This window comes from Andrographis paniculata, unplaced genomic scaffold (assembly GCF_009805555.1).
Source record: "Andrographis paniculata isolate CXL003 unplaced genomic scaffold, ASM980555v1 Contig46END, whole genome shotgun sequence".
NCBI lineage: Eukaryota > Viridiplantae > Streptophyta > Magnoliopsida > Lamiales > Acanthaceae > Andrographis > Andrographis paniculata.
The window spans coordinates 723,549-746,766 of record NW_026137580.1 but is presented as its reverse complement, the minus strand read 5'-3'; the positions used below and the strand labels follow the sequence as shown (position 1 = coordinate 746,766).

The 23,218-nt window shown below is 32.7% G+C and overlaps 4 protein-coding genes across 8 annotated transcripts; 1 reads left to right on the top strand and 3 right to left on the bottom strand.

Annotated features, from left to right (window-relative positions):
* Nucleotides 1-310: 310 nt before the first annotated feature.
* On the bottom strand, nt 311-2,441 carry LOC127252713 (protein trichome birefringence-like 25). 3 transcript variants are annotated; one of them, XM_051277012.1, is made up of 3 exons: nt 2,061-2,441; nt 1,661-1,795; nt 311-1,577 (listed from the first exon to the last, which is right to left on the bottom strand). In XM_051277012.1, the coding sequence occupies exons 1-3, from the start codon at nt 2,137-2,139 to the stop codon at nt 475-477; spliced, it is 1,317 nt and encodes a 438-aa protein (XP_051132969.1). In that variant the 5' UTR covers nt 2,140-2,441; the 3' UTR covers nt 311-474. The 3 variants fall into 3 exon arrangements, with proteins under 3 accessions (XP_051132969.1, XP_051132970.1, XP_051132968.1); XM_051277013.1 differs by lacking the exon at nt 2,061-2,441 and adding an exon at nt 1,878-2,047 and having other exon boundaries at nt 312-1,577; XM_051277011.1 differs by lacking the exon at nt 2,061-2,441 and having other exon boundaries at nt 312-1,577; nt 1,661-2,054.
* Nucleotides 2,442-13,801: 11,360 nt separating this feature from the next.
* On the top strand, nt 13,802-18,456 carry LOC127252457 (mitochondrial adenine nucleotide transporter ADNT1). Of its 2 annotated transcripts, none has more exons than XM_051276635.1 (10): nt 13,802-14,018; nt 14,141-14,183; nt 14,290-14,653; nt 15,983-16,031; nt 16,295-16,458; nt 16,784-16,821; nt 17,124-17,236; nt 17,331-17,444; nt 17,694-18,038; nt 18,136-18,456. In XM_051276635.1, the coding sequence occupies exons 3-10, from the start codon at nt 14,496-14,498 to the stop codon at nt 18,217-18,219; spliced, it is 1,065 nt and encodes a 354-aa protein (XP_051132592.1). In that variant the 5' UTR covers nt 13,802-14,018; nt 14,141-14,183; nt 14,290-14,495; the 3' UTR covers nt 18,220-18,456. The 2 variants fall into 2 exon arrangements, with proteins under 2 accessions (XP_051132592.1, XP_051132593.1); XM_051276636.1 differs by having other exon boundaries at nt 13,802-14,047.
* Nucleotides 18,457-18,548: 92 nt separating this feature from the next.
* LOC127252461 (uncharacterized) lies at nt 18,549-19,720 on the bottom strand. The gene is made up of 2 exons (XM_051276640.1): nt 18,864-19,720; nt 18,549-18,755 (listed from the first exon to the last, which is right to left on the bottom strand). Exons 1-2 carry the CDS (start codon nt 19,217-19,219, stop codon nt 18,737-18,739), a joined length of 375 nt encoding a protein of 124 aa, XP_051132597.1. The 5' UTR covers nt 19,220-19,720; the 3' UTR covers nt 18,549-18,736.
* A 389-nt stretch (nt 19,721-20,109) lies between these two features.
* On the bottom strand, nt 20,110-23,117 carry LOC127252455 (mitochondrial carrier protein MTM1-like). Of its 2 annotated transcripts, XM_051276630.1 has the most exons (10): nt 22,728-23,116; nt 22,531-22,605; nt 22,270-22,371; nt 21,892-21,951; nt 21,642-21,812; nt 21,318-21,417; nt 21,075-21,166; nt 20,845-20,994; nt 20,703-20,761; nt 20,110-20,615 (listed from the first exon to the last, which is right to left on the bottom strand). In XM_051276630.1, the coding sequence occupies exons 1-10, from the start codon at nt 22,944-22,946 to the stop codon at nt 20,462-20,464; spliced, it is 1,182 nt and encodes a 393-aa protein (XP_051132587.1). In that variant the 5' UTR covers nt 22,947-23,116; the 3' UTR covers nt 20,110-20,461. The 2 variants fall into 2 exon arrangements, with proteins under 2 accessions (XP_051132587.1, XP_051132590.1); XM_051276633.1 differs by lacking the exon at nt 22,270-22,371 and having other exon boundaries at nt 22,728-23,117.
* Between the last annotated feature and the right edge of the window lie 101 nt (nt 23,118-23,218).

Genomic DNA, 23,218 nt, shown 5'->3' with positions numbered 1-23,218 from the left:
TCTTCAGAGGCAGAGTATGTAGCATCGACAACAACAACAAAACAAGCTTTATGGCCGATAAAACTGTTAACCGATGTGAACATAGAACAAATGGGAGCAACATTGATCTTTTGTGAAAATGTGCCTGCTATAGTTATGTCCAAAAATCCTGTATTTCATGGAAGAACCAAGCATATCGACGTGCAACATAATTTCAGTTGGCCGCTTGTAGCAAAAGACGGGATTGCATTAGAGTTTTGTGACACAAATGAGCCAAGTAGCTGATATTTTGATAAAAGCTCTTCTTCAAGCAAAACAAGAGTTGTTCAGAATTTTACGAGAATATGTAAGTTTAAATCAAGAGAGCTTATCAATTATGATTAAAAAAATTATGCAATAAAAATATAATGTATTTGATATTATTGTGAAAAATAAAAATTGTTTATGAGAAGTTGTCCTGTTTTTCTATTTTCGCACCAACAATTGTCATCGTAATCAATATTCATCGTCACCAGAGGTACCCTGCAGCAAGATCTCCATCACCAAAAGCTCATTCCACGAGTCTATCGGCCCCGGCAAGCACCAATGCAAGCAGTCATTGATCGAATCCTCCGTCGCCGGATCGTACGGCGGCTCCCGCCGGTACGCTCCGGGATGCCCGTCCGGCCTCAGCAGCGACATATACGTCACGTCAAACAGCTTCAGCTTCACCGTCTCCTCCGCTGCCGCTGCCGCCGCCCTAGCCCTCTCGAACTCCTCCAGCTCCGCCCTCCGCATCACCTGGTCCGTCTCGTTGATCTCCACCTCCCCCGTCTTAAACGGCCTCGTCCTGTTACAATAACCCCCCGTGTTCCACTCCCCGTTCTCAAAATGGTCCGGCGCCAAGCTCCGGAACACCGCCACCGTCCTCGCCCTCCCCCTCGCCTTCTCCACGATGAATCTCAGCGTCGTGTTCAGCGCCTTCCTGTACGCGTACCGGAACCCTAACTGCGTGATGTTCGGATTGTGGCAGTTATGGCATCCGATCAACGTCCTGTTCACGTAATACAGCGCCGATTTCAGAAACCACTTCCCGCCGGCGATCACGACGTAATCGTGATCCTCGTATTGCTCCGCCCACACGTCGTCCGTCACATCCAAATGTATTCTGATCATGTCCGGCGCCGTCGCCGCGCCGTTGTCGTCCTCGAACGTGACTGCCTTCGTGAGGAACGGCGACCAGAGCAGCGACACGTTGAAGCTGTACGTCGGGAAATTCCATCTTCTGTTCTTGTATTGCTCGTCGTGGTAGACGTCGACGGGCTGTTCGATCTGAGACAGCATGCAGAGCAGGGATTGGACATGGTTGCGCATTATCGAATCGCCGGCGAAGGCTAGGGATTTGTGGCGCATCATTTTGAGGAACTTGATTGGGTCGAATCTCGGCAGATCACAGTCCCGCGGTTTCCATCTCCAGTAAATGTAATGCAAATCCGGCCGTCCATTTCGGATGCAGTTCTGAGGACCGTCGATCACATCGCACGTGAAGTTCGTGTACAGTGGGCCGTCCGGGTCGGGTATCCAGTCTCCCTTAAATAAGTCACATTTTTTTGCAGAAACTGCCATAAATTAATAATGGTAAGTAATTAAAGCAACGAAATTGATTAAACCCTAATTATATTAGAAAGGGGAATTCCTCCACCATTTCGGCTATCATCGTTGGTTGGCGGCGGCGGCGGCGGTGGTGGCGGCGGTGGGGATGGGATCAAGGTCTGGCTGTCGGTGATGTTCAATCCTGCTGCTGGAGGTTCCTCGTTATTACGATTACTGTTGTTGCCTGGAAAAATTGGGGAAATTAGCAGTAATGAACTGGAGGAAGAGAGGAGGCGATAAAGAAGGCCGAAGAACAGAAAACCGACGGCGGATTTTACAAATACAGATGAACATATACAGCTCCTGTGATCCATTATTAATTCTTCTTCTTCTTCTTCCTAACTCGAGAAATTACAGAGACCAGTGAAGATGAAGGACGAAGAAGAAGTAAATGATTAATCGGTGAGAATGGAGGGGGAGACGATCTAAATTTGGAATTGATAGCCTACCGTAATGAAGGCGGGGAGTTGATTGTTGAAGAGGTGGATTTGTCTGGTAGCGCAGAGAGTGACGTGCGGATACATTCATCCATTCATTCCATCTGCAGTCGTTGATCTGTTCTGCACCGCCATTAATGGAGGAAGATTACATTAATGGAACAGCTTTAGTTTGCGCAGGCGATGAAGTCACACGATGATGTCACGTCACAACAACTCGCACCGCACTAATCGTCGTTCGTTCCCAATTTACTTGAGATAGACGCGCCGCCATCGTTTTTGTCTGCAACAAAGCCAACAACCAAACCACGACTTTTCCGGCGGCGGCCCGGCGGCACCCTCGACCGCTCCTTGTGTATATTGAAAATGTGTTTTCATTAATTTATTTCAATTTCTATATTTAAAAATAAAGTAAAAACCAATATCATTTCATTTGAAGACTTCGAATTAAGATACAGTTGATTGAAGTCAAGATTGTTCAAAACTATAAAGACACCTCTTGAAAAATACCAAAAATGTGACGACACTGAATTATGTCCAAAATGAAGTCCTATCAAAATCTTGCTCGTTTAATATTGTTTGTTTATGGGCTTAGCCTATATCTTATAATTATGGGCTTTGTTCAGTTACTTATCTATACGAATTCGGCTATCACTTAAATAGTTTTACATTTTGTTTGTCATTTCACATTCTTTTGTATTTTCATTTTTCATTTCTTAACATTTGAAATGACAAACACAATTATATTTACCATAATTGTAAATGACAATATAAAAAGTTGTGATGATAGATTTCTAAAATTTTATTTTGAAAGGAGATTTCGCTGGTATCGTCAACTTTTCTTTAGAAAAATATATGGCTTGTGCAATATAAATTAGTACTTTACTTATCGTATGGATTGTACGAAGTTATACGTATTCTTCTATTTGTACGAACTAGAGTCAACGAGCAAAAAGCTTGTGAAGTAAAATATGAAACTAGTGAAGGATAAATCCGAACTTTGAAAGATTTTTTTCATTAGAAAACCTCACAGTAATCATAACAAAATTGGATACTATTAAACAACGCTGTGCCACATCATTAATTAAAATATATATATATATAGAAAATAAGAGAGAGTGTATTTGTTAACAATCTTCAATTCATTTGACACTATTTATTTTTAAAAAATTATATTATTTTTTTTTTAAATAAAATATCAAATTAAATATTAATTTTTTTTGTTTTTTTCAACTTTTCAAATATTCAAAACTCTCCAAAAACTTTGTAAATGGAACTATGGAGCTATTGGCTTTGGCTATGGTCTGCAAAACAACTTGAGAGATTCATATTTTATGTCATGTGTTATAATTAAATTAGGACACATGACACATACGTATATATATAATATATATATATATATATAAATGGTTTTTTTTTTTTTTAATTCATAAATTTTTATATTTTACAAAATAATAACGATATTGATATATTTTATTAATTTAAATTTTAAAATATATAAATATAATTATTATTTGATTTTATTAAACAAATAAATATTACATAATTTATTGAATAAAAAATAATTATAAATTTTATCATAATTAAATAGTAATATAAAATTATAGTACTCCCTTCGTCCCTTAACAACCTATCTATTTTTCTATTTTGGTATGTTATATAACAATGCATCCATTTCCTTTTTTTTTTTTTTTTTTTTAAGTAATTGTAATATCTACTTAACGTTACAGATACCCTTCCAATTTAGAATATATTATACAAATGTCATTACATCTATATTATACAATACTAATAGAGTTAATTTAGTCTTTTTATCTTTATTTCTACTTTATTCCAATATAATACTAATATTTCTAAAACTTCGTGCAAAAAGTAAAATGAATATATATAGATATGGGATGGAGGGAGTATTAAACAATAAATATATTTAATTTAAAATTAATTATTAATAAAATACTAAGGCCATCTCCAACCCTACACTTCATTTTTGCATTTTTGCAGTTGCTACGGTGAATAATTCAACCATAAACTTCAATTTTTACTCTATATATTCCATATATATTTCTCTTTTATATTATTTTATATAACTTTTTATATTTATAAATTACACCCTCAACTTTAATTTATTTTTACATTAGATCAATACAAATATAATTTATATTTTATTTAAAAATTACATATATAAAAATTAGCTTTATAATTAATAACTATTACAAATAAAATAATTTTAAATAAATAATTAAATACTATCAAGACAAATATGATATAATCATTAAACATAGATAACGTAATATTATTATTTCATAACAATTTATTACAAAAACATACAATACAAATTATTTTTTAAAAAAATAAAAATTATATCACTTTTCAAAAATAAAATTATGTATCAATTTAAAAATATAATTATATATTATTTTTTAAAAAAATAAAATTACATATTACTTTCCAAAAACTAAAATTATATCACTTTAAAAAATAAAATTATATATTTTTCAAAAAAAATAAAATTACATACAACTTTTTAAAATATAAAACTATATATCATCTACTAAAAAATTAAAATTATACCAAAATTATAAAAAATACCAAATTCAATAATACTTTTCATTCTTATATTTTGAGTAAAATCTATTGATGAAAATGTAAATGAACCTTGAAAATTTTTAAGATACAAATGAACCTCCAAAAAATTGAAAATTTTGAGGATAATATTAGTATAGATAAATAGAATGATACGATAGAAGCATACAAATTTGGGATAGATGTTTAAAAAAAAATTGAGAAATATTTAGGATTGAAAGAGTTTTGTGAACAATCTTGATTTTCAAGTATGTCCGTAAAACTTTAAAATGTAAAAGACTTTTGTAAATTTGACACTACAAAAAAATTAGATTTTTCTGCGGAAATATTTTTGTCGCAAATATGATTATGGGCGTAGCAAACACTAATTATTTACGAAACGTGACATATTTTATTTTATCAAATGATTTTAATCTTATATGCTACGACTATTTGCTATGATATTTCGTAACAAATATTTGCGATATGAAATTGTGATGGAATCCCGTGACAAACTTTTTTGCTATAAATATTTGCTACACATTCCGTAGCAAATATTGCTACATGATTTTGTCGCAAATTACTAAGGTAGTATTTGTGACAAATTTCTATAGCAAATTGTTATGGTAGTATTTGTAACAAATTTTCGTAACAAAAATTATTCTCATCATTTGCTAATTTTTTCATTTTCAAAACCTTAATATTAAGCAATCCAATTTCAACATTGAAATACATGCCATTTCCAAAACTTGTAAAGCCTAAACAATAAACAAATTTATAACAATAACAAAATACATGCATTGACATTGATTGAATATTGAATTATCACTCAAATGTATCAAAATATTTACGATATAGAAAAACTAGATAAAATATTTTCCTACAAATATGAAAAAAGTCTAGCAATCAACAGTATACAGTATACGAAAAATCAAAAGAAATATTATCCCGAATGAGTAAGGAATCACAATACCAGAGCACCATCATCATCATAATTAGGATTACGTCGGTAGAAGTCACCTCCTCTCATTCGCCTACGCTCTTGCATGATAGTCTGATTTATTATTGTTTGATATTGAACATCCAAGTTAGTCACACAATGGTCCACATGAGATACGTGATCACGGATCTCCCCAACATCGTCATCTACCTTCTTTAATCGATCATCAATTCATCATTGGCGAATGAACCTGTAGCGTCCCCGTCGTTAGTGCTAAAAGATGACTGTAAATGACGGACTGTCGAAGCCAATGACCCCAATCCGAAAATGCAATTTTTTTTATCGCGTGGCACTAGTTTGAGAAACAATTCTTCTTGATCGTATTTTGTTCCTTCTTGAGTAATATCATGTTTGATGTCTTCAAAGTTCTCCTAATATGAGTTTAAGTAAGACATCGAATATTAGTTTTGAAAAAAGACTACTCGAATAAAATATCAAATTTTGGTCTATTGATTTCATAATAACTTACAACAACTTGTCTTCATTGCGATTTTATATAATTCTTTAGAATGTGTTCCTTAGTATTGGTCCATGTATATGTTCCAACCTTATTGAACTCATTTTTAAAATGACAAAATATATATTAATTGTTAAGTTAGATTAACGTTAATCAAAATAAATAAGTAAATAATTACATACCAACTTTTATGATGTTTCCACAAAAGATCGAGACCCTCCAATATGTGTCGACTCAGCGGATGCAGACGAATTACTTCGACGCCTATTCTTTTTTGCAATTTCATATTTTTTCTTTATTTATCAAAACCCTATATTCTACACCATTCAGCCAAGACCGTTTTATCAACCTGCTCATCCTCTTTCCTTTCCACATTCGTTTGAATATCATATATCCAATGAGTATAGGCACTTAATGCTTTCAACTTATAGTAACGCCTTACTTTTTCTTCAATCGAAAGGTCCCAAGTGACATAATTTGCATTACAATGTCATATGCACATACATATAAAGTGTAGATAAAAACTATTTGAGGTGTTGCTTGTATTTTGACCAGCTATAGATAGATTGAGGAATTAATAATGTCGATCTGATTAAGAATGAAAATAAAAGGGATATTTTTAGAGGTTATTATGATCGGTGAAGTCAAGATTGACTCATCAATATTCCATGGGAAATAAAATGAGATCAACATCTAGATAGCTAGCCTAGTATCCATGCATAATTAATAGATAGATAGACCAGAAGGTAGTGATTGTGCTTGTAATGGTAGTAATTTATGACTCAGTTTTGCTTCTATAAAGTTAAGACTAATTTTGTTTTGAATATTATTAATACTTATTATTGTTTTCTTTCTGAATGAAAATGACCATAATTAAATACATCTGACTAGCTTTAGATTTATGTTCATTACAACGTCAAATGAAGAATGAATGTTGCTGCAAATAAAATAGTGGTACTATATAAGTAATGTGTGTTTGTTAGTTTTATTAGATATTTTGTGTGCAGATATGGACTTATACGTTATAATCATACTTTAATATGTGTAACCATGTCGAATGTCTGATCATCTTTTTACTCATTTTATATATACCTTAGGAGCTAGAGTAATTCAATAGAGGATCCTATTTTTTTCACATCAAACATAAATGGATGCATTACCTTGTAATATTAATGTTTCGGGACGTTGGGATGGTTGTCTTAATTCAATAGAGGTATTCAAACAGTTTTGAAGTTTTAGTAGCTAGAGAGCTTCTATTTGAGAGTTTTGAATGTATCATACATGATAAAAAAAAAAAAATCATCTAATAAATGAGCACGAAGTTTATAAAATCAGTGTGAAAGCCTAAACAATTAGTCGTAATAAAATATATTTCAACTGACCGAGTTAGTTCCTTCCGGTTATGATAAGAAGTTCTGAGCTATCTTCATTATTAGAACTTCATTACCAAATTTACTTGCAAAACAATGAATGTAAAAGGCATGATGAAAGCATATAATAAAACAACATAGTAATACATAAAGTATTTCGTCTCTACAACATTTCATGATTCATCATCCAGTTACATGTTTTAGAAGTGATATAAGACTCAACGATTCATTTAATTGATGTATATTAACTAATTGATTAAACAAAATTAAATTAAAACTAAAAGTAAACTAAAGGTTAAACAGATTAGATGATCCTAAAAATCTAAGACTAAACCAACTATTAATGATAACATGTATGGATTACAATTTAGCCAATTGCAACCAAATTAACTCTAAATTACAAAACCACATGAACTATCCTACTTAAGCAACCAATGATGCAGGTTAATAACTTATAATTATATATATTAAAAAATATATCTAATTAGTTAAGGAAGCAACATGATGATTATCTAAACTAAACTAATGGCATAGGCTAAAGTTAAACATAAAAACTAACTATCTGCAGGTCAAGACTGAAACAATTAAAACTAAGTCACAAGAGTAAAATATACTAACCCAATCTAAATATATTTTAATTAAAAACATATTATATAGTAAAAAAAAAAATTAATTAATACTATTTGATTTTCTGATGAGATTAGGTTGTTGGACAAAAGTTTATGAAAGTTTTTTATTATCTGTTTTTTTGTTGAATTTTAATTTTTATCTTGTCATTTTATATTTCACTGTTTTTTAATACCTTTGCTCTATCTACTTGCTTTTTCATGTTTTTTACGTTTTAAAACAATATAGATTTTCATTTTTCTTCTATATTCATGAATTTCTACTTGTATTTGTATTATTTGTCTGCTACTGCTTAAATATATGTTGAGTTATAGTCTCTAAAACAAATAGGTAGGAAGAATTTTAAAATTAAATGAGAAAATAAAATAATTTATTTTCAGATTTTTGGAAAAAAAAATCACAAATCTAAATAAATAAATAAAAAATCGCCGTATAAGGACACTTAATAGAAATTCAAATAGAACCACAGAGCAACACTCAATAGGTAGATCTCAATACACACAAATAAGGAGAAAATAAATCACTGCATGTATCAAAGTGAGTAGAGCTTTGACTTACCATCAAATTATCAAAATAAGGTTGTTTGTTTCCTTGCTACGACGCAGCGGATCAAAACACCAAACTTTTTCCTGATTTTCAACCTAAACGATAAATTAAACCGCTTTTGTGTTTACAATATAAAAAATTCAAATATCAATCGAAGAACATATTTATTCAATCTACCGAACAAGAAATATGGAAAAAATACCAACACCAATACTCTTAACTTACTGAGCAAAATCTTCACATTGCCCCAGCGCCGACCTCCGCCGCACTAACATACTTTGAGAAGATGAGTGAAATCTTGATATGTGAGAAAATATTTGGTGTTAATTATTTGAGTAGAATTTTAGTTTAAAAAATAATAATAAAATCTCTCCAATTAAAATAATAATAATATTTAAATAATTATTTGGATAATTATTTGGGTAGGATTTTAGTTTTATGACAATAAAAAATAGAGTAATTAGTCTAGTAATTTTGTAATGAGATAAATTCTTTAGTAAATATTTTAACAATTTTGTGACGGGATAGTCATATAGTAATTATTTTAGTAGTTTTGTGATGAATAAATTTCATAACAATTATTTCCTCACAATTTATATAAACTGTGACCAACCATATAATTTGTAACAAAAATTATAATTGATTTGCAATAAAATGAATTTCATAGCAATTATCCTTAGGAAGAATTGATTTATATATTTATTTATTTATTTATTTATAGTGTGAAGATTATTGAGAGTTTGGTTGAAATTTGACGGCAGAATATTGAGTAGAAAAAAATAATGTGATTTAAATAAAAAATATTTGAAAAGATTTTTTTTTATTTATAAAATACAAGTATTTATAGGAAAAATTACACTAAGTTATATTATTTATATATATTATGTTGTTGGAATGTGTGTATCATTGTAATAGTGATAAATCATTTAATTTTTGTTTTGTTAAATTTTATTAATTGCATTTTTAAATCATATTAATTTTTAATTGTATATCATTCCAGTAGTAAGTAATCAATCATTTTTGTTTTACTTTGATGAATTTTATTAATTAGATTATTAAATCATATTAATTTAATTGTCTGTAATATATATATATATATAAATCAATTTTATAGAGTTTAGTTCATCGTTGAAACTTGAAGGTAGAATATTGAGTGGAAGAAAATAATGTGATTTAGAAAAATAAAAAAAATTGAAAAAAATTGTGCTTTCGTATTTATAAAATGCAAGTATATTTATAGGAAAAATTACACTAAGTTATATTATTTATATATATATTATGTGTTGGAAAATTTGTGTATCATTGTAATAGTGATCAATTATTTCAATTTTTGTCTTGTTAAATTTTATTAATTGCATTGTTAAATCATATCCATTTTTAATTGTATATCATTGTAGTAGTAATCAATCATTTTTATTTTTACTTTGATGAACTTTATTAATTAGATTGTTAAATCATATCAATTTAATTATGTGTCATTGTAAAAGTGATTAATCATTTCAATTTTTATCTCGTTGAATTTTATTAATTCTATTGTTAAATCATTTCAATTTAATCATGTGTCATTTTAATGGTGATTAATCATTTTAATTTTTGTCTTATTGAACTTTATGTAATTATTGTTAGATCACATCACATTTTAACATTGCACTATATAGTTTTGAAAATACTTGCGTTGTTATATTACATCATTATTATAATGTGCGCCATTAAATTTATTTTCAATAAATTTATTATTGTATTACTTATATACATATATTTTAACATATTTTATTATTATTTCACATCATTATTACTACCATATTATTAGTTTAATATAATATAAATTATAAATACTCTATATTGACAAAATTTCTACACTGTGTTTCATTTTAAAAAAAAAATTGTAACAAACAAATTTGTTACAAAAAAATGTTAAACTCATCTTAAACTATTTCAAATTCAGACTCCAATGAGGTAGATGCAGTTTCTTCAATTTGTGGATACAATTTTAACGTCTTCAAGATATTATTACAAACCATGACGAGAAAAATTAATTTTACCGAAAAATACACATCAAGAAAAATCGTGAAAATGGTCATAATAATTTGTTTAATGATTATTTTTTTGAAAATCTTGTGTATACAAATCTTCAATTTTTTCGTAGATATCAAATAAGGATGCATGTCTTTCTATGATTATAGACTGTTTAACAAAAGTGAGTTCTTCCAACAACATCGAGATGCAACATAAAGTCTTGGTCTATCTCAATTACAAAAATGTGCTGCTGTTTTGCATGGGTTAGCTTTTGGTGCAGCTGTTGATATTGTAGATAACTATATTCGTATTTGAAAGATCAAAACAAGAATGTGTGTAAAAAACTTTGTTGAATGAGTCATTCAATATTTGGTGAAAAAATATTTTAGAAGATTAAATACAATAGACCTACAACGATTGTTGTATGTTGCAGAATAACGTGGTTTTCTAAAAATAACGAGAAATGTTGATTGCATATAATGAGAGTGAAAAAATTGTCCATTTGTTTGGAAATGCCAATATTCACATGGAGATCATGGAAAAGCAACGATCATTTTAGAAGCCGTGTTTTTGGTATTTTGCAAACTCGATTTACTATTATTCAATGTCCGTAACTCATTTAGGACATTAATTTAATTGGTAAGATAATGAAAATATGTATTATTTTACATAATATGATCGTTAAAACTTTAAAAATACATATATGCATTATTATGATATATCTCAATTTGAAAAGTAGAGATAGATAATACTACTAATTCAAGTCGGTCATATTCTACAAATAAAAATGGCAAAATAATTGAGTTTCTAAAAATTAAAATGGGACTTCCAAACCGAAAAGTACATAGGCAACTCACAGATTTGTTTGAAAATATATGAAAGAAGTTTTGATTAGATGAATAATTATGTTATTTATTTTTATTTTAATTTTAACTATTTCTATTGCAATTGTAGTGTATTAATTGCATCTTGGAAAATTTTAATTATTATTTCTATATTTCATTTTATCATATAACCAATAATAACTGTCATAATAATAATAAAAAAATTGATAATAAGATTAAAAATAAGTTACAACTAGACTTAATTAAATATATGTATATATAATATAAAAAATATTGTTCCAATAAATTGTTGATAAATCAAATTATTGATAAATAATATTTTATTAATTACTTACAAAATAAAAAAGCATAATCTCAAAAATAAAAACAATATATGTATTATATAAATGTGAAAATAAAAAATTGAAATGTGCTTCTTTATTGTAATTATAAAATAGATAATGATATTTTAGATGATGAGACAGAAAAGGAAATTGCCACGAAAGTATTCAGAAATTCATCTAAACAATTCATAAAGACCGTGCAAAATGCAAACGAATATGATACAATGCAAATAGTGCACTCTACTTATACGTATTATATACAAAGAAAAACAAATAAAATGGTCATCATATTTGAGTAGAAGCCAAAAATGTCATCAAATGTCTATCATCTTTCATTGTCTACCCAAAAATCAAATGATGATGTGTCCAACTTAGAAGTTGATCCATTGATGATGCGGTTTTGAAAAGTCAGGATATATAACATTTTGAAATTAATATTTAGGATTTAATGAATTTTTTTAAAAAAAAATAAAAAAAAATAATAATAATAGCAGTCCAACAATTAAAACTATTCCACAAGTTCAAAATTATTGAATTAGTTTATTACTAAAGATACTCTTAAAAATTAATTTTTTAAAAACAAATAATATAAATTGAAATACTTTAACATAATAGTTTTTTTTCTAAAAAAAAGTATTATAAATAAATAGTATTAAAAATAAAAAATATATATCTATGTAAGTTAAAATTTCAAGGTTTGTTTGTTTAATGAAATGATTTGAAAATATATTTTTTATATGAACTATAATGAATTTATAAATAATATAAAAATAATAAGTATGGATAATATATTAAATTTTTTTAAAAAGAAATTATGCACTTTTTTAAAAATATAATTTCCAAAAAAAAACATTTTATCAGTTTGGCTCATAATACACTTGTTTATACAAATTTTTTGGCATTATTAGGTTTTTTTTCAAACAATAATTATTTATTGATACGGTTCTCAATATATTTTTTTCTAACAAAATAATAATTTTATTTTGTTATTTTTCTTTATTTCAAAATTAATAGTTTCATTTTTATTTTAATAACAAATTCCCACAATTTTACAAAATAATTTCAATTTTTTTACAATAATTACATAAATAAAATAAGAGTATTTTAATCTTTTAGAAAAAATTTTATACCACTATTCATATAATATTGTTATTCTTTAATTCTCATTATTTTGGCACAGAGGGAATATATTACTATATATTTTATTTTTTTAATATTAAATCAAAATATTATTTTTTTATATTATCGACATAATTCTTCGTGTTTTATATTAAAAAATATTTTAAATTAAAATATAAAAAAGACCCTTTAGTCTTACAATTATTTTTTATAAAAAATATAATATTGAAATTGATTTGAATTACGGTATTTAATTTTAAATTTTTGTTTAAATAGTATTTTAATTGATACTTTATTGTAAAAAATAGTATATTGTTATTGAGATTTAAAATAATAAAAGAATCAACTATAATTTTTTTCATAAAATATTAAATTAAATATGTATTTATTATATTATCATTACTCCCTTGGTCTCCCAAGTTGTTGCCGTAAATCCAACATTCTATTTCACTTTCATTTTTTTAAAATAATTTTAATTTCATTTTAAATTTTTTTAATTATTTATTTTTAATTTTAATTTAATTAATTAATTATCTTAATTTTAATTTATAATTAATTATATAAGAGGATTATTATTTTTAATAATACATTTTTAATTATTAACGCTTACTAAAATTTCATATGTGTACAGTGTAACAGACAAGTATACGGGTATATGGGACAGAGGGAGTATTATTCAAAACTTCCAAATTTAAAATTATTGTTAAATGGTCCCCTAGTCTCTCTACGCTGAATTATAAAAGAAAAATATACGAAAATGGTTTGATCGTTATGCGTATAAATGTAGCAGTAGTAATGTGCTATCGAAAGTCCATTTTCTGAAGCTGATTGTAATGTAGGAGTAAAATAAACTGTGCCATATGCTATCATTCATTATCAGTTGAGACGAAGATAGGGGAGCCACTGACCTTGACTGACTGACTGTGGCATCTGGGCGGGCTTTGTGGTTGGTTAGGTTGAGTGACAGCGATTTGTTGTTGAGCGGGCGCCACGCATCCATCCACACCCAAATCAAACCCCACCAGGCCACCACACACTCGCCTCGGACTGGATTGGAACTCTGGAAATACCTTTATTGTGTCCTTTCTGTGATCCAAACGGCCAGGTTTCTCCTTGTTCCCAATTTTGATTCGTGTATGTATTTTTAATTTTTGTGGTTGGTGTGGTTCAGTTTCAAATCGCCTTGTTTAATTCTCTGTACCCCTGCCATTTGCTTATTGTTTATAGGAAGTGGTGAGCTGTGCGAGCTGAGTCGACCGCTGACCGTACAGTAAGCGATATCAATTTTGATTGCTGCTGCTGCTGATGCCATTGCCTAAACCCTAAAACATTACTGTAGCATTTGTTTGTTTATTTAATGCCACAATGCATTCCAGGTGGAACCGTTGAACCAAGAGAAAGGAGGCGCAGCAGGAGCAGGGGATCGCCATCGCACTCGAGGTTTTCCGCATCTCCAGCGCGCGAGACGATACTCTATGTTTATTCTGTGATACACAGAATGCTCTCATATCTTTAATCATCCACCCAGGCTAGGGTGAGGCGTGGAGGTATTTTTGTAGTTCTTAATTAGATCACCAATTTGATGGCTTCTGAAGATGTAAAAGCAACCGATTCGGCGGTGTCTAAGATTGTTAACTTCGCGGAGGAGGCGAAGCTCGCCAGGGAAGATATCAGACCTACGAAGTATCAAGTTTACAGTGTTTGCAAATCTCTCATCGCCGGTGGTGTCGCTGGAGGAGTGTAAGTTCTCTACTTGTTTATGCATTTCAACTACTATCCCATTTTACTGCAAAGTTTTCTTCAATTTCTTTAATCTACGTGAAACAGGAAACTGAACTTGAACACTTCAAACCAAGAAAATGTTCACCAGATACTTTAAATCTAAATCCTGCATCAGCTAACACACTCTTTTATGATTTTTTACTTTTTGTTGTGCTCCGCGTCACAATCAGTCATGCATCCCAAATATTGAAGTAGGAGCTTGTAGGTAATCTAATCTATTGTCCTGCACAATTAAAGATAGTACAAGGAAATTGAATTTGAAGATAGATGGGCTTAATTTCTCTCCAAATCTCTGGATCTATTATGTTATGAATGTCATGTAGAAAACATTCATGTTTTGAGATTGTGGATCAATGGAAGATCTATTATGTTATGAATGTCATGTAGAAAACATTCATGTTTTGAGATTGTGGATCAATGGAAGCCTATAGCTTCATGTGGGGTATGGCAGAACAGGAAATTGTCACAGATTTTATGCACCAGCCCATTGTTGACAATAAATACACATTGTACAATGAAATCTGAGCCAGTGTAAAACTAAAACCTAAATCATACACAAGAACTTGGTAACCAGCTCAGAAACAATGTATTCTAGGGAGGTTGCATATCTCACTTTAGACTTGATACAACTCACACCATATAAGAAACCCAAAAGACCACATGATTAACCACCAATAAGGATCCTCAAGCACACTTTTTGGAAGAAAGACAGCGTCTTGACTAGGTCTAACACACCGGACACTCCCTCCTTCAAGCTGGTGAATATGTTACTTTGACTACCTTGATCTACCTCAATGATTTGTTGATGGTTTTTCCATGTAAAATTTACACAAATGTGGTGAATGTGTGCTTGAAAAACTGCCTACTACCTAGTAGGTGCAAGAACAATCCTAGATATAACGTTTAAAGTCCTCTGCAAGGCCATACACAACATGGAAGTTCAAGGTCTCTCAGTAGACACAAAAGAATCTTTGAAATACTGAATGCCCTACTGATATTTCGTCATGCCTTGTGTAACGATTGAAATGTTTCCTAAAGCATAGGAGTCTTATTCTGGGTATTAGATGGAAATATTCTTTCCTGTATTCAAGTCACCTTGTTCGACCTGATAACATCACACAATGCCAAAGTTTCATCGTTAACAATGAGAATACAGGAAAGAATATTGCTGTATTGATTAGATTTTCTTAGAATATTCAAAAAACTCTGGTTGTATTTTGTCATGCTGCTAGTCTGATTATGCATAAATAAATTTTCACATGATAACTTACTGCATGTGTGTTGCAGATCCCGAACTGCTGTAGCACCTTTGGAGCGACTAAAAATTTTGCTTCAGGTTAGTTTGCAACTTAGCAGCAAATTAAGTCCTGTTTTGTTAGATATATGTGTGTGTGTGTGCGCGTGTGTGCAGATTGCAGAAAGAGTGATCATTCTTTGAACTTTTTCATTTTCTAATGATGAATTGATATAGCATTTATTCCCAAATGCTTTGATTTACTTCCATTGCTTTAAAAGATATGCTTTGGGAAATTACTGGCTTCCTTGATTTCTTTCGTTTGCACCACCTCTTATATTGCCGTTGGATTCTCATCATTTCAGGTTCAAAATCCTCACAACATTAAATACAATGGCACTGTCCAAGGCTTGAAGTACATATGGAGAACCGAGGGCTTCAGGGGATTGTTCAAAGGCAATGGCACTAATTGTGCTCGAATAGTCCCTAATTCAGCAGTAAAATTCTTCAGCTACGAGCAAGCTTCCAAGTATGGATCGTTGAATATTTTTGGAATTTCTTAAACTGTGTTCAAAGTTAGCTTAAGGTTCATCAGCTCTTTGAGGTTTCCAACTTATGGGTTAAAATCTTGTACAGAACTACCATGATCATCCTGTTCAGATAGCAGTAGTGTATCATTTTGCTACTTTTCTTGTGTTCTTTCAAATCAAACGCATTCAGTTTACCATGTTGGTTTGGCGCAACCAGATGTTAATCTTAGGCAATGCTCTCAGAATATCGACAGCTATGTCTAGTTGGATAAGTTTGTCATTTCCATTTGCCATCAATTAATAATGTTATTTGTGATGAAACAGGGGCATACTATATATGTACCGGCAGCAAACTGGCAATGGTATGACTTTCATTATTACTGAATATTTTTTAGAGTCCACTGCCTCGTTGGCTGAGTATTAAATTTGTAGGCTAGGTAAATCCATAGCGTCATTTCATGACTTTTATCCTTTATTGGGCAATGAGTTTTACTTAGGTGGATAAATATCTCTGGTCATTGACACAATTTGGTTTTAGTGCTATACTGAAATAAAAACCTTTCTTATCACTGCCTTTCATTTGTTTGATAACCGATATAGTATTGTTTTATTGGAGACATCTTATTTATTTATTTATCGTTATTGTTATGATCTATATTTGTAGAGGATGCTCAGCTGACTCCTTTATTGCGACTGGGTGCTGGAGCTTGTGCTGGAATAATTGCCATGTCTGCTACATACCCAATGGACATGGTTCGAGGCAGAATCACCGTGCAGGTTTTGTATATCCTCTTAATAGTGAACCCTCTGGAAGTAGTTGTGCGTTTTGCCTTCTGTCAGCTTTATAACCAAATTGCTTCCTTCATTGCAGACAGAGAAGTCTGCCTATCAATACAGAGGAATGTTTCATGCCTTGTCAACTGTGCTTCGTGAGGAAGGCTTCCGCGCACTGTACAGGGGTTGGCTTCCTTCTGTAATAGGAGTTGTAAGTTCCGGAATACTTCACATGTAGTTCTTGTGGTAGATAAAACGATTCATTTATCAAGAATGAATGTAGATAGTTAGTGCATACGTTGAGGTTTATATTTTCCTGTGGATTCTGTGCCTATAAAAATCGACTCAATGTCTGTATAATTTGGAAGATTTTTCTGTGGTTTCGGTGAAATTATATGTATTCACATATTTTCCGGTTTCTTCTCACTGTTAACCAATTATGCCCTCTATTTGTTGGCAGGTTCCGTATGTAGGTCTGAACTTTGCTGTGTATGAATCCCTTAAAGACTGGCTGGTTAAATCCAAACCCTTTGGGCTAGTTGAAGACAATGAATTGGGTGTAGTGACAAGGCTTGCGTGCGGGGCTGCTGCAGGCACCGTTGGACAGACTGTCGCCTACCCCCTTGATGTGATTCGTCGAAGGATGCAAATGGTGGGGTGGAATCATGCTGCTTCGATCGTAGCTGGTGATGGGAGGAGCCAAGCTTCCCTGGAATACTCTGGCATGATCGATGCTTTCAGGAAGACTGTGCGACACGAGGGCTTCCGAGCATTGTACAAAGGCTTGGTCCCCAATTCGGTGAAGGTTAGGCTCCCCCACCCCCACCATGATCTTAATATTACTCTTCATTACTCTCATTACAGTCCCTAAGGAAACTCAAGTCGCAATGGTTTTTCTGCAGGTTGTGCCGTCGATAGCCATTGCTTTTGTGACATATGAACAAGTGAAGGAGTTATTAGGGGTAGAGATTAGAATATCCGACTGACTGATGGGCGGCATGTGTGTATTCGCCGCCGCCACCATTACATGTTTGCAGCGCTGCATTTGTTAGTTATCCTCCTTCCTCACCCACAAACTGCTCAATGGATGGATCCCTCAATAAGTAATGGTTTTGTTTTATGTTGCAACAATAGATACATACATACATATATATATATATATAGTTTGATGAACCTCTCGTGTAGTGAGCTTTACAATTTTGGAAGAATTTCTTCTACCATCATATGTTGTGTTGATCTTCAAGAATCCTTCATTATCACTGTTTACCATTCCATGCATGTACATGTATAATGCGTGTATATATATATATTTACACTGCAACTATCTATGTCTATACAGCAGTCAGTCATAACCATTTTACAAATAATACATACATGAACAGAAGGAGCTGCTCTTCTTCTGCTGCAGATGCAACAACAACAACAACAAAGAGAGAAATCAACCAAGTATCCCTCTCTGCCTGGTTCGTCTCTATTCACTATTTCTCTATTGCCTTGCCTAGCTCACATTTTCCTGCCATGCCTGCAATGAAAAACCAAACCAGAATCGGCAAACCTATGTATGTATGTCTTATGAATACGAATAAAAGGTCATATTGAATTTCAAGGCATCCATAACCATCATCCATACCTGCAATCCCTTATTTTTGTTGTTGTGTTTGCCGTCTGCCTCCCTGCTGCTCGAATTTCATTCACCTCTCGCCTTCTCGATCTAGATCTCGTCCGAATGTTAGTCTTATTGTTGATGCTTTCGCCTGTAGCTCCTCCAGCTCTATGTCTGCCATTGCTAATTTTTCTCTTCTCGATTCTGTCTTCCAAATTCTGGCACTCTTCGTCGGAAATGGATAGGGATGAGAGTATGACGGCGAGGTTCAGGCCAGCGAGGACGGCGGAGGACCTTCCGAAGCCTTCCTCCTCCACGCCTTCTCCGACGTTGTCGTCTTCGACCTTGCCGCAATCTAAATTCAACTTAGCAGATTCCGCCATGCCTATTGGCCCGCTCCTCCTTGTTAAATCGAGGACCGACAAGACGGATTCTGAATTTCGCAGGAGAAAATATGGAGGATCAAATAAGGCTGAATGAATTAGTTTAGTTATAGTAATAAAATCAATGGATCAAACAGTCAGTCAGCCCTGGCCTTGGAGTTGGCCTGCCAAAAGCGAAAAAGCAAAAGAACAAAGGCTAAAGGTGAAGGAAGGAACGGAGGGAGGGAGGCAGGCAGAGAAGCTATTTAAAGAGGTTATGTGTATTTTCCCCACTATTTTCGTCCTCTGTTAACTGAAAAATATATGATGGTTTGTTTGTTTGTTGATTGAGGGAGGAGAGAATCGAAGGAAATCAATGATCAATCGTGCAAAATTGTTGATGGTTGGATTGATCCATTGATGGATTTGATTATTCGTGTCTCGCCGCTCTGTCGCAGTCGCACTCAGTCAGTCCACTCTCTCCCCCTCTCTCTCCCCTTCAGTTTCAACTTTCAACCACAGAGAGGAGGAGAATTCGGAGTAGGGTACGTGCACTGCAAGTTTATTTTATTATTATTATTATTATTAATCTTTTTAAAATACACTCTAATTTAGAATGAAAAGGTAGGATATTTCTTTTGTTTGTGTGGAGATAATATATTTACTAAATAAAAAGATAAAAATTGTCGTTTACTTTTTGAATTAAAAAAGACGAAAGTATTCCTATTAGTACTGTGTGATAAATAATACAATTATTAAATTAAAAAATAATAACTTTAAAATAAAAAATGCCAACCTTGGACTGAAGTATAGCTCGTATAAAAAATAAATAAATTAATCAAAACTCTAAACAAACATCTATGATACCTAAAACATTTAATGGACTAGATATAATATTACTAAAACATAAATTATTGATATCTATTTATTTCAAATGTAAAAGTAAATCAACTACACATGTTATAGGCCGATGCGAGTTTTTCTACAATGATCCATTCTTTGATGCATGGAGACCATACAATTTCCCAAATTACATTTCTATTTGAGGAGGGAGGAAGAAGAAAAAGAAAAAGAAGATAGCATCGTTGCTGCAGCAGCTCAAACACATGTATATATTCTCCATTCATTGCACTGCTACTTTACTTCACCTCCCATTCAATTTTGTATGGGAAAGTCTAGCCACTGCCTTATTTCTTGACGTGTAACAAAGCAATATTCAAGTCCCCCTATAACAAGAATAGTGTCGAGTCTCGTTCCCTCCGGTCATTCATTCATTCCTACGGCCCCTCTCCCCGACTGCCTATAATGCAACACATGCTTGACTACTTCATAGAACGAAACCACAATCCCTACCGATGGCCCTGTCCGAGCAACCCGAGCGCCAGCACCTGCAAATAGTCCTCTGATTCCTCCATCTCTGAATCATATGCAAATTTGAGGAATCAAGTCGATCACATTTGCCCCAAAGCATAACAAGACAAACCAAAATATTGCGTGATTTTACCTCCAGATTTCAATCAGAGTTTTTCTTGTTGTCATGCTCAATACTCGTCTGGGATCTTTCTGCAATATATTTGCATGCCCAAATAAACGAAAAATACAGTCTTGTAAGGTAAACTAAGACCAATACCCCTAAATTTATTCACCTCTATTTGTCGCCTGGTTCTGGCAACGTCTAATGGACAGGTGATACCTGCTGCAATGCCTCCTGCAACAAAACCAGCACAGAAGTTTGCGCCGAGAATACTCAATGCACTGGCTTCATCACCCATCCTGCTCAAAATTTTTCTTCGAAGCTTCAAGGAGGTGATGATCCGGCATAAGACACCAAGAAATGCAGATTTATGCAAGAAATGACAATGAGTAAAGATCTTACTGGCTCTAGAGATGACCAGCACACAGCAGAAAAAGGAACATCACGGGAAAGTTGCGCTCCAAGACCAGTCCATAACATGCGGTAATTTTGAACTACAATTTTGTAATCACTAATTCATTACTTTTAGACATTCAAGGTGGAGGATTCTGTGCTTTGTAATATAAAGGCTGCGTACAGATAGTCTGTGTAGTAAAATGCGAAAGTTTCCAATATAAGCAAAAGCAGAGTTCAAGGCACACGTACAAGCTTGGTGGTTATTAGCAGCCTTGACGGGAGATAGCACTCCAATCAATGTTTTCCAAACACCAGGAGGCCTTATATCGGTATGGCTGTGTTGGAACGCCTATAACCAAAACAAGGGGTTCTATAAAAAAATCCAACAATGATGAAGAAATGGTAAATAGAAATTTTGCACATGTTTTTCATGGAGAGGACACATCCAAATTAAAGAACCAAAATTAGAAGTTCAAAAATTAAAAAAAGACCATAATAATTGATAGATAGCTTTTCTACAACTGAAAATAATTTAAATCAAATTACTATGAAGATAACAAACTGCAGAAATACCTGCATTCGTGTTCTTGCAAGTTCAACGGGATAACAAGTTATGCACGCTACTGACCGTGCGCCAGCTCCCGCAACCAGGGGAACATACGGTGTCAAACTTGGAGCATTCTGTAAGGTAAGCTCTTCCATGTGGTTTCGGAAAATGTCATAAAGCGGCATGTAGATTCCCACCTATGCATAATATCAGAAGGATTTCAACAACTGCTTAAGGTGAGATCTAAACATACCCATAACTTCTAAGACAACTTACAGAGGGGATTGCCAACGCCAAACTAGCGTTAGTTCCTCTCCACAACCTTGAGAATCCTTCCTGTACAATTCCCCACAGTTAGTGCTCTTCAACAAAAAGGGTTGTCAGTAATTCAATTTTAGAACTTATTTAGCATCCACAAGCCACCAACAATAGGCTATCGAAGTATTCGCAATTAATAATATGACAAAAGGTTTCTAGTTATATTTACACAATGCTTGTGCAGCAATGGAATTCAACACTAAAATAATTCTAATCATCAAGCATAGAAAAATTTTCAATCAATGTTATCAATTAGTACCAAATAGGAATAAGTCCCACCACCGCTCACTCTCTCTAAAACCTAACTTTGCAGGGCTTTGAAACAAATATACTAACCTGCCTTATCACTTTAGATAACACATCAAGAGTTCCTCGGTATCGAGTGCAATCTGGAGAGCAAATTGACTGGTTTCCTATAGGATTCTTGCCTTGCAGAATCTAAACAGGTGCATAACAAGAGAGAGAGATGAACACCATCAAAAGACCTCTATAGCTTAGCCAACATGAAATGAAACAAGAAACTCCTTTCTACGTCTCTTTATAATTTGAACTGTTCAACAGATAAACATATCGAAATTCAATGAGGAGAGTCCTTACCGTGCTTGCTTCAGAGCATGATGCCTCACACAAACCGTCATAAGGAACCCCAGCGGCCTGAGCTTGCAACCTTGTCTAAATTAAGATGCTAAAAGTTAACGAAACAGCCGAAATACCAAAATACAAAGACCTAACATCAATAGATTCTCCACAAAAAAGAATGTGCGCGAAGAATTGGAAAAAAAAAATTAGCGCACCTTGGCTACATCGAGGGGGTTGACGACAATGGCGGAAATGAAGGCGGCGCCGGCAGCAGACAACGCCCTCTCCCCAAAGCTCAAGTCTATATCAGAAACCTTGGAATTCATTGATCCCTTATCGTCCTCCTTTGCTACGTTTTTATCAATATCCACTTTTCTTGTGGCGGTTGCCATACCAATCCAAGAAGGCACGCCATTTCTCGACGAACCTACCATCACAAATCACCAATCTCTCCTTCTCCTCCTCCTCCTCCCACGAACAAAATAATCGCCGGCCGGAATCGCGTCAGGTTCGCGTAGCGTTCCCCTTACGTGGGAAGAAAAATCTAGAAACTTTGCGAGATTCTCTATTCCTCCATCGCCGTTACTTGTCCGACAAGTCGGCGCGCCAAAAAATAAATAAATAATAATAAAATAATTGAATTGGGGCGACAACCGCCACAGGCCCAATAGGCCCAATAATATAACTAAGGGGTAATCCAGTAAGC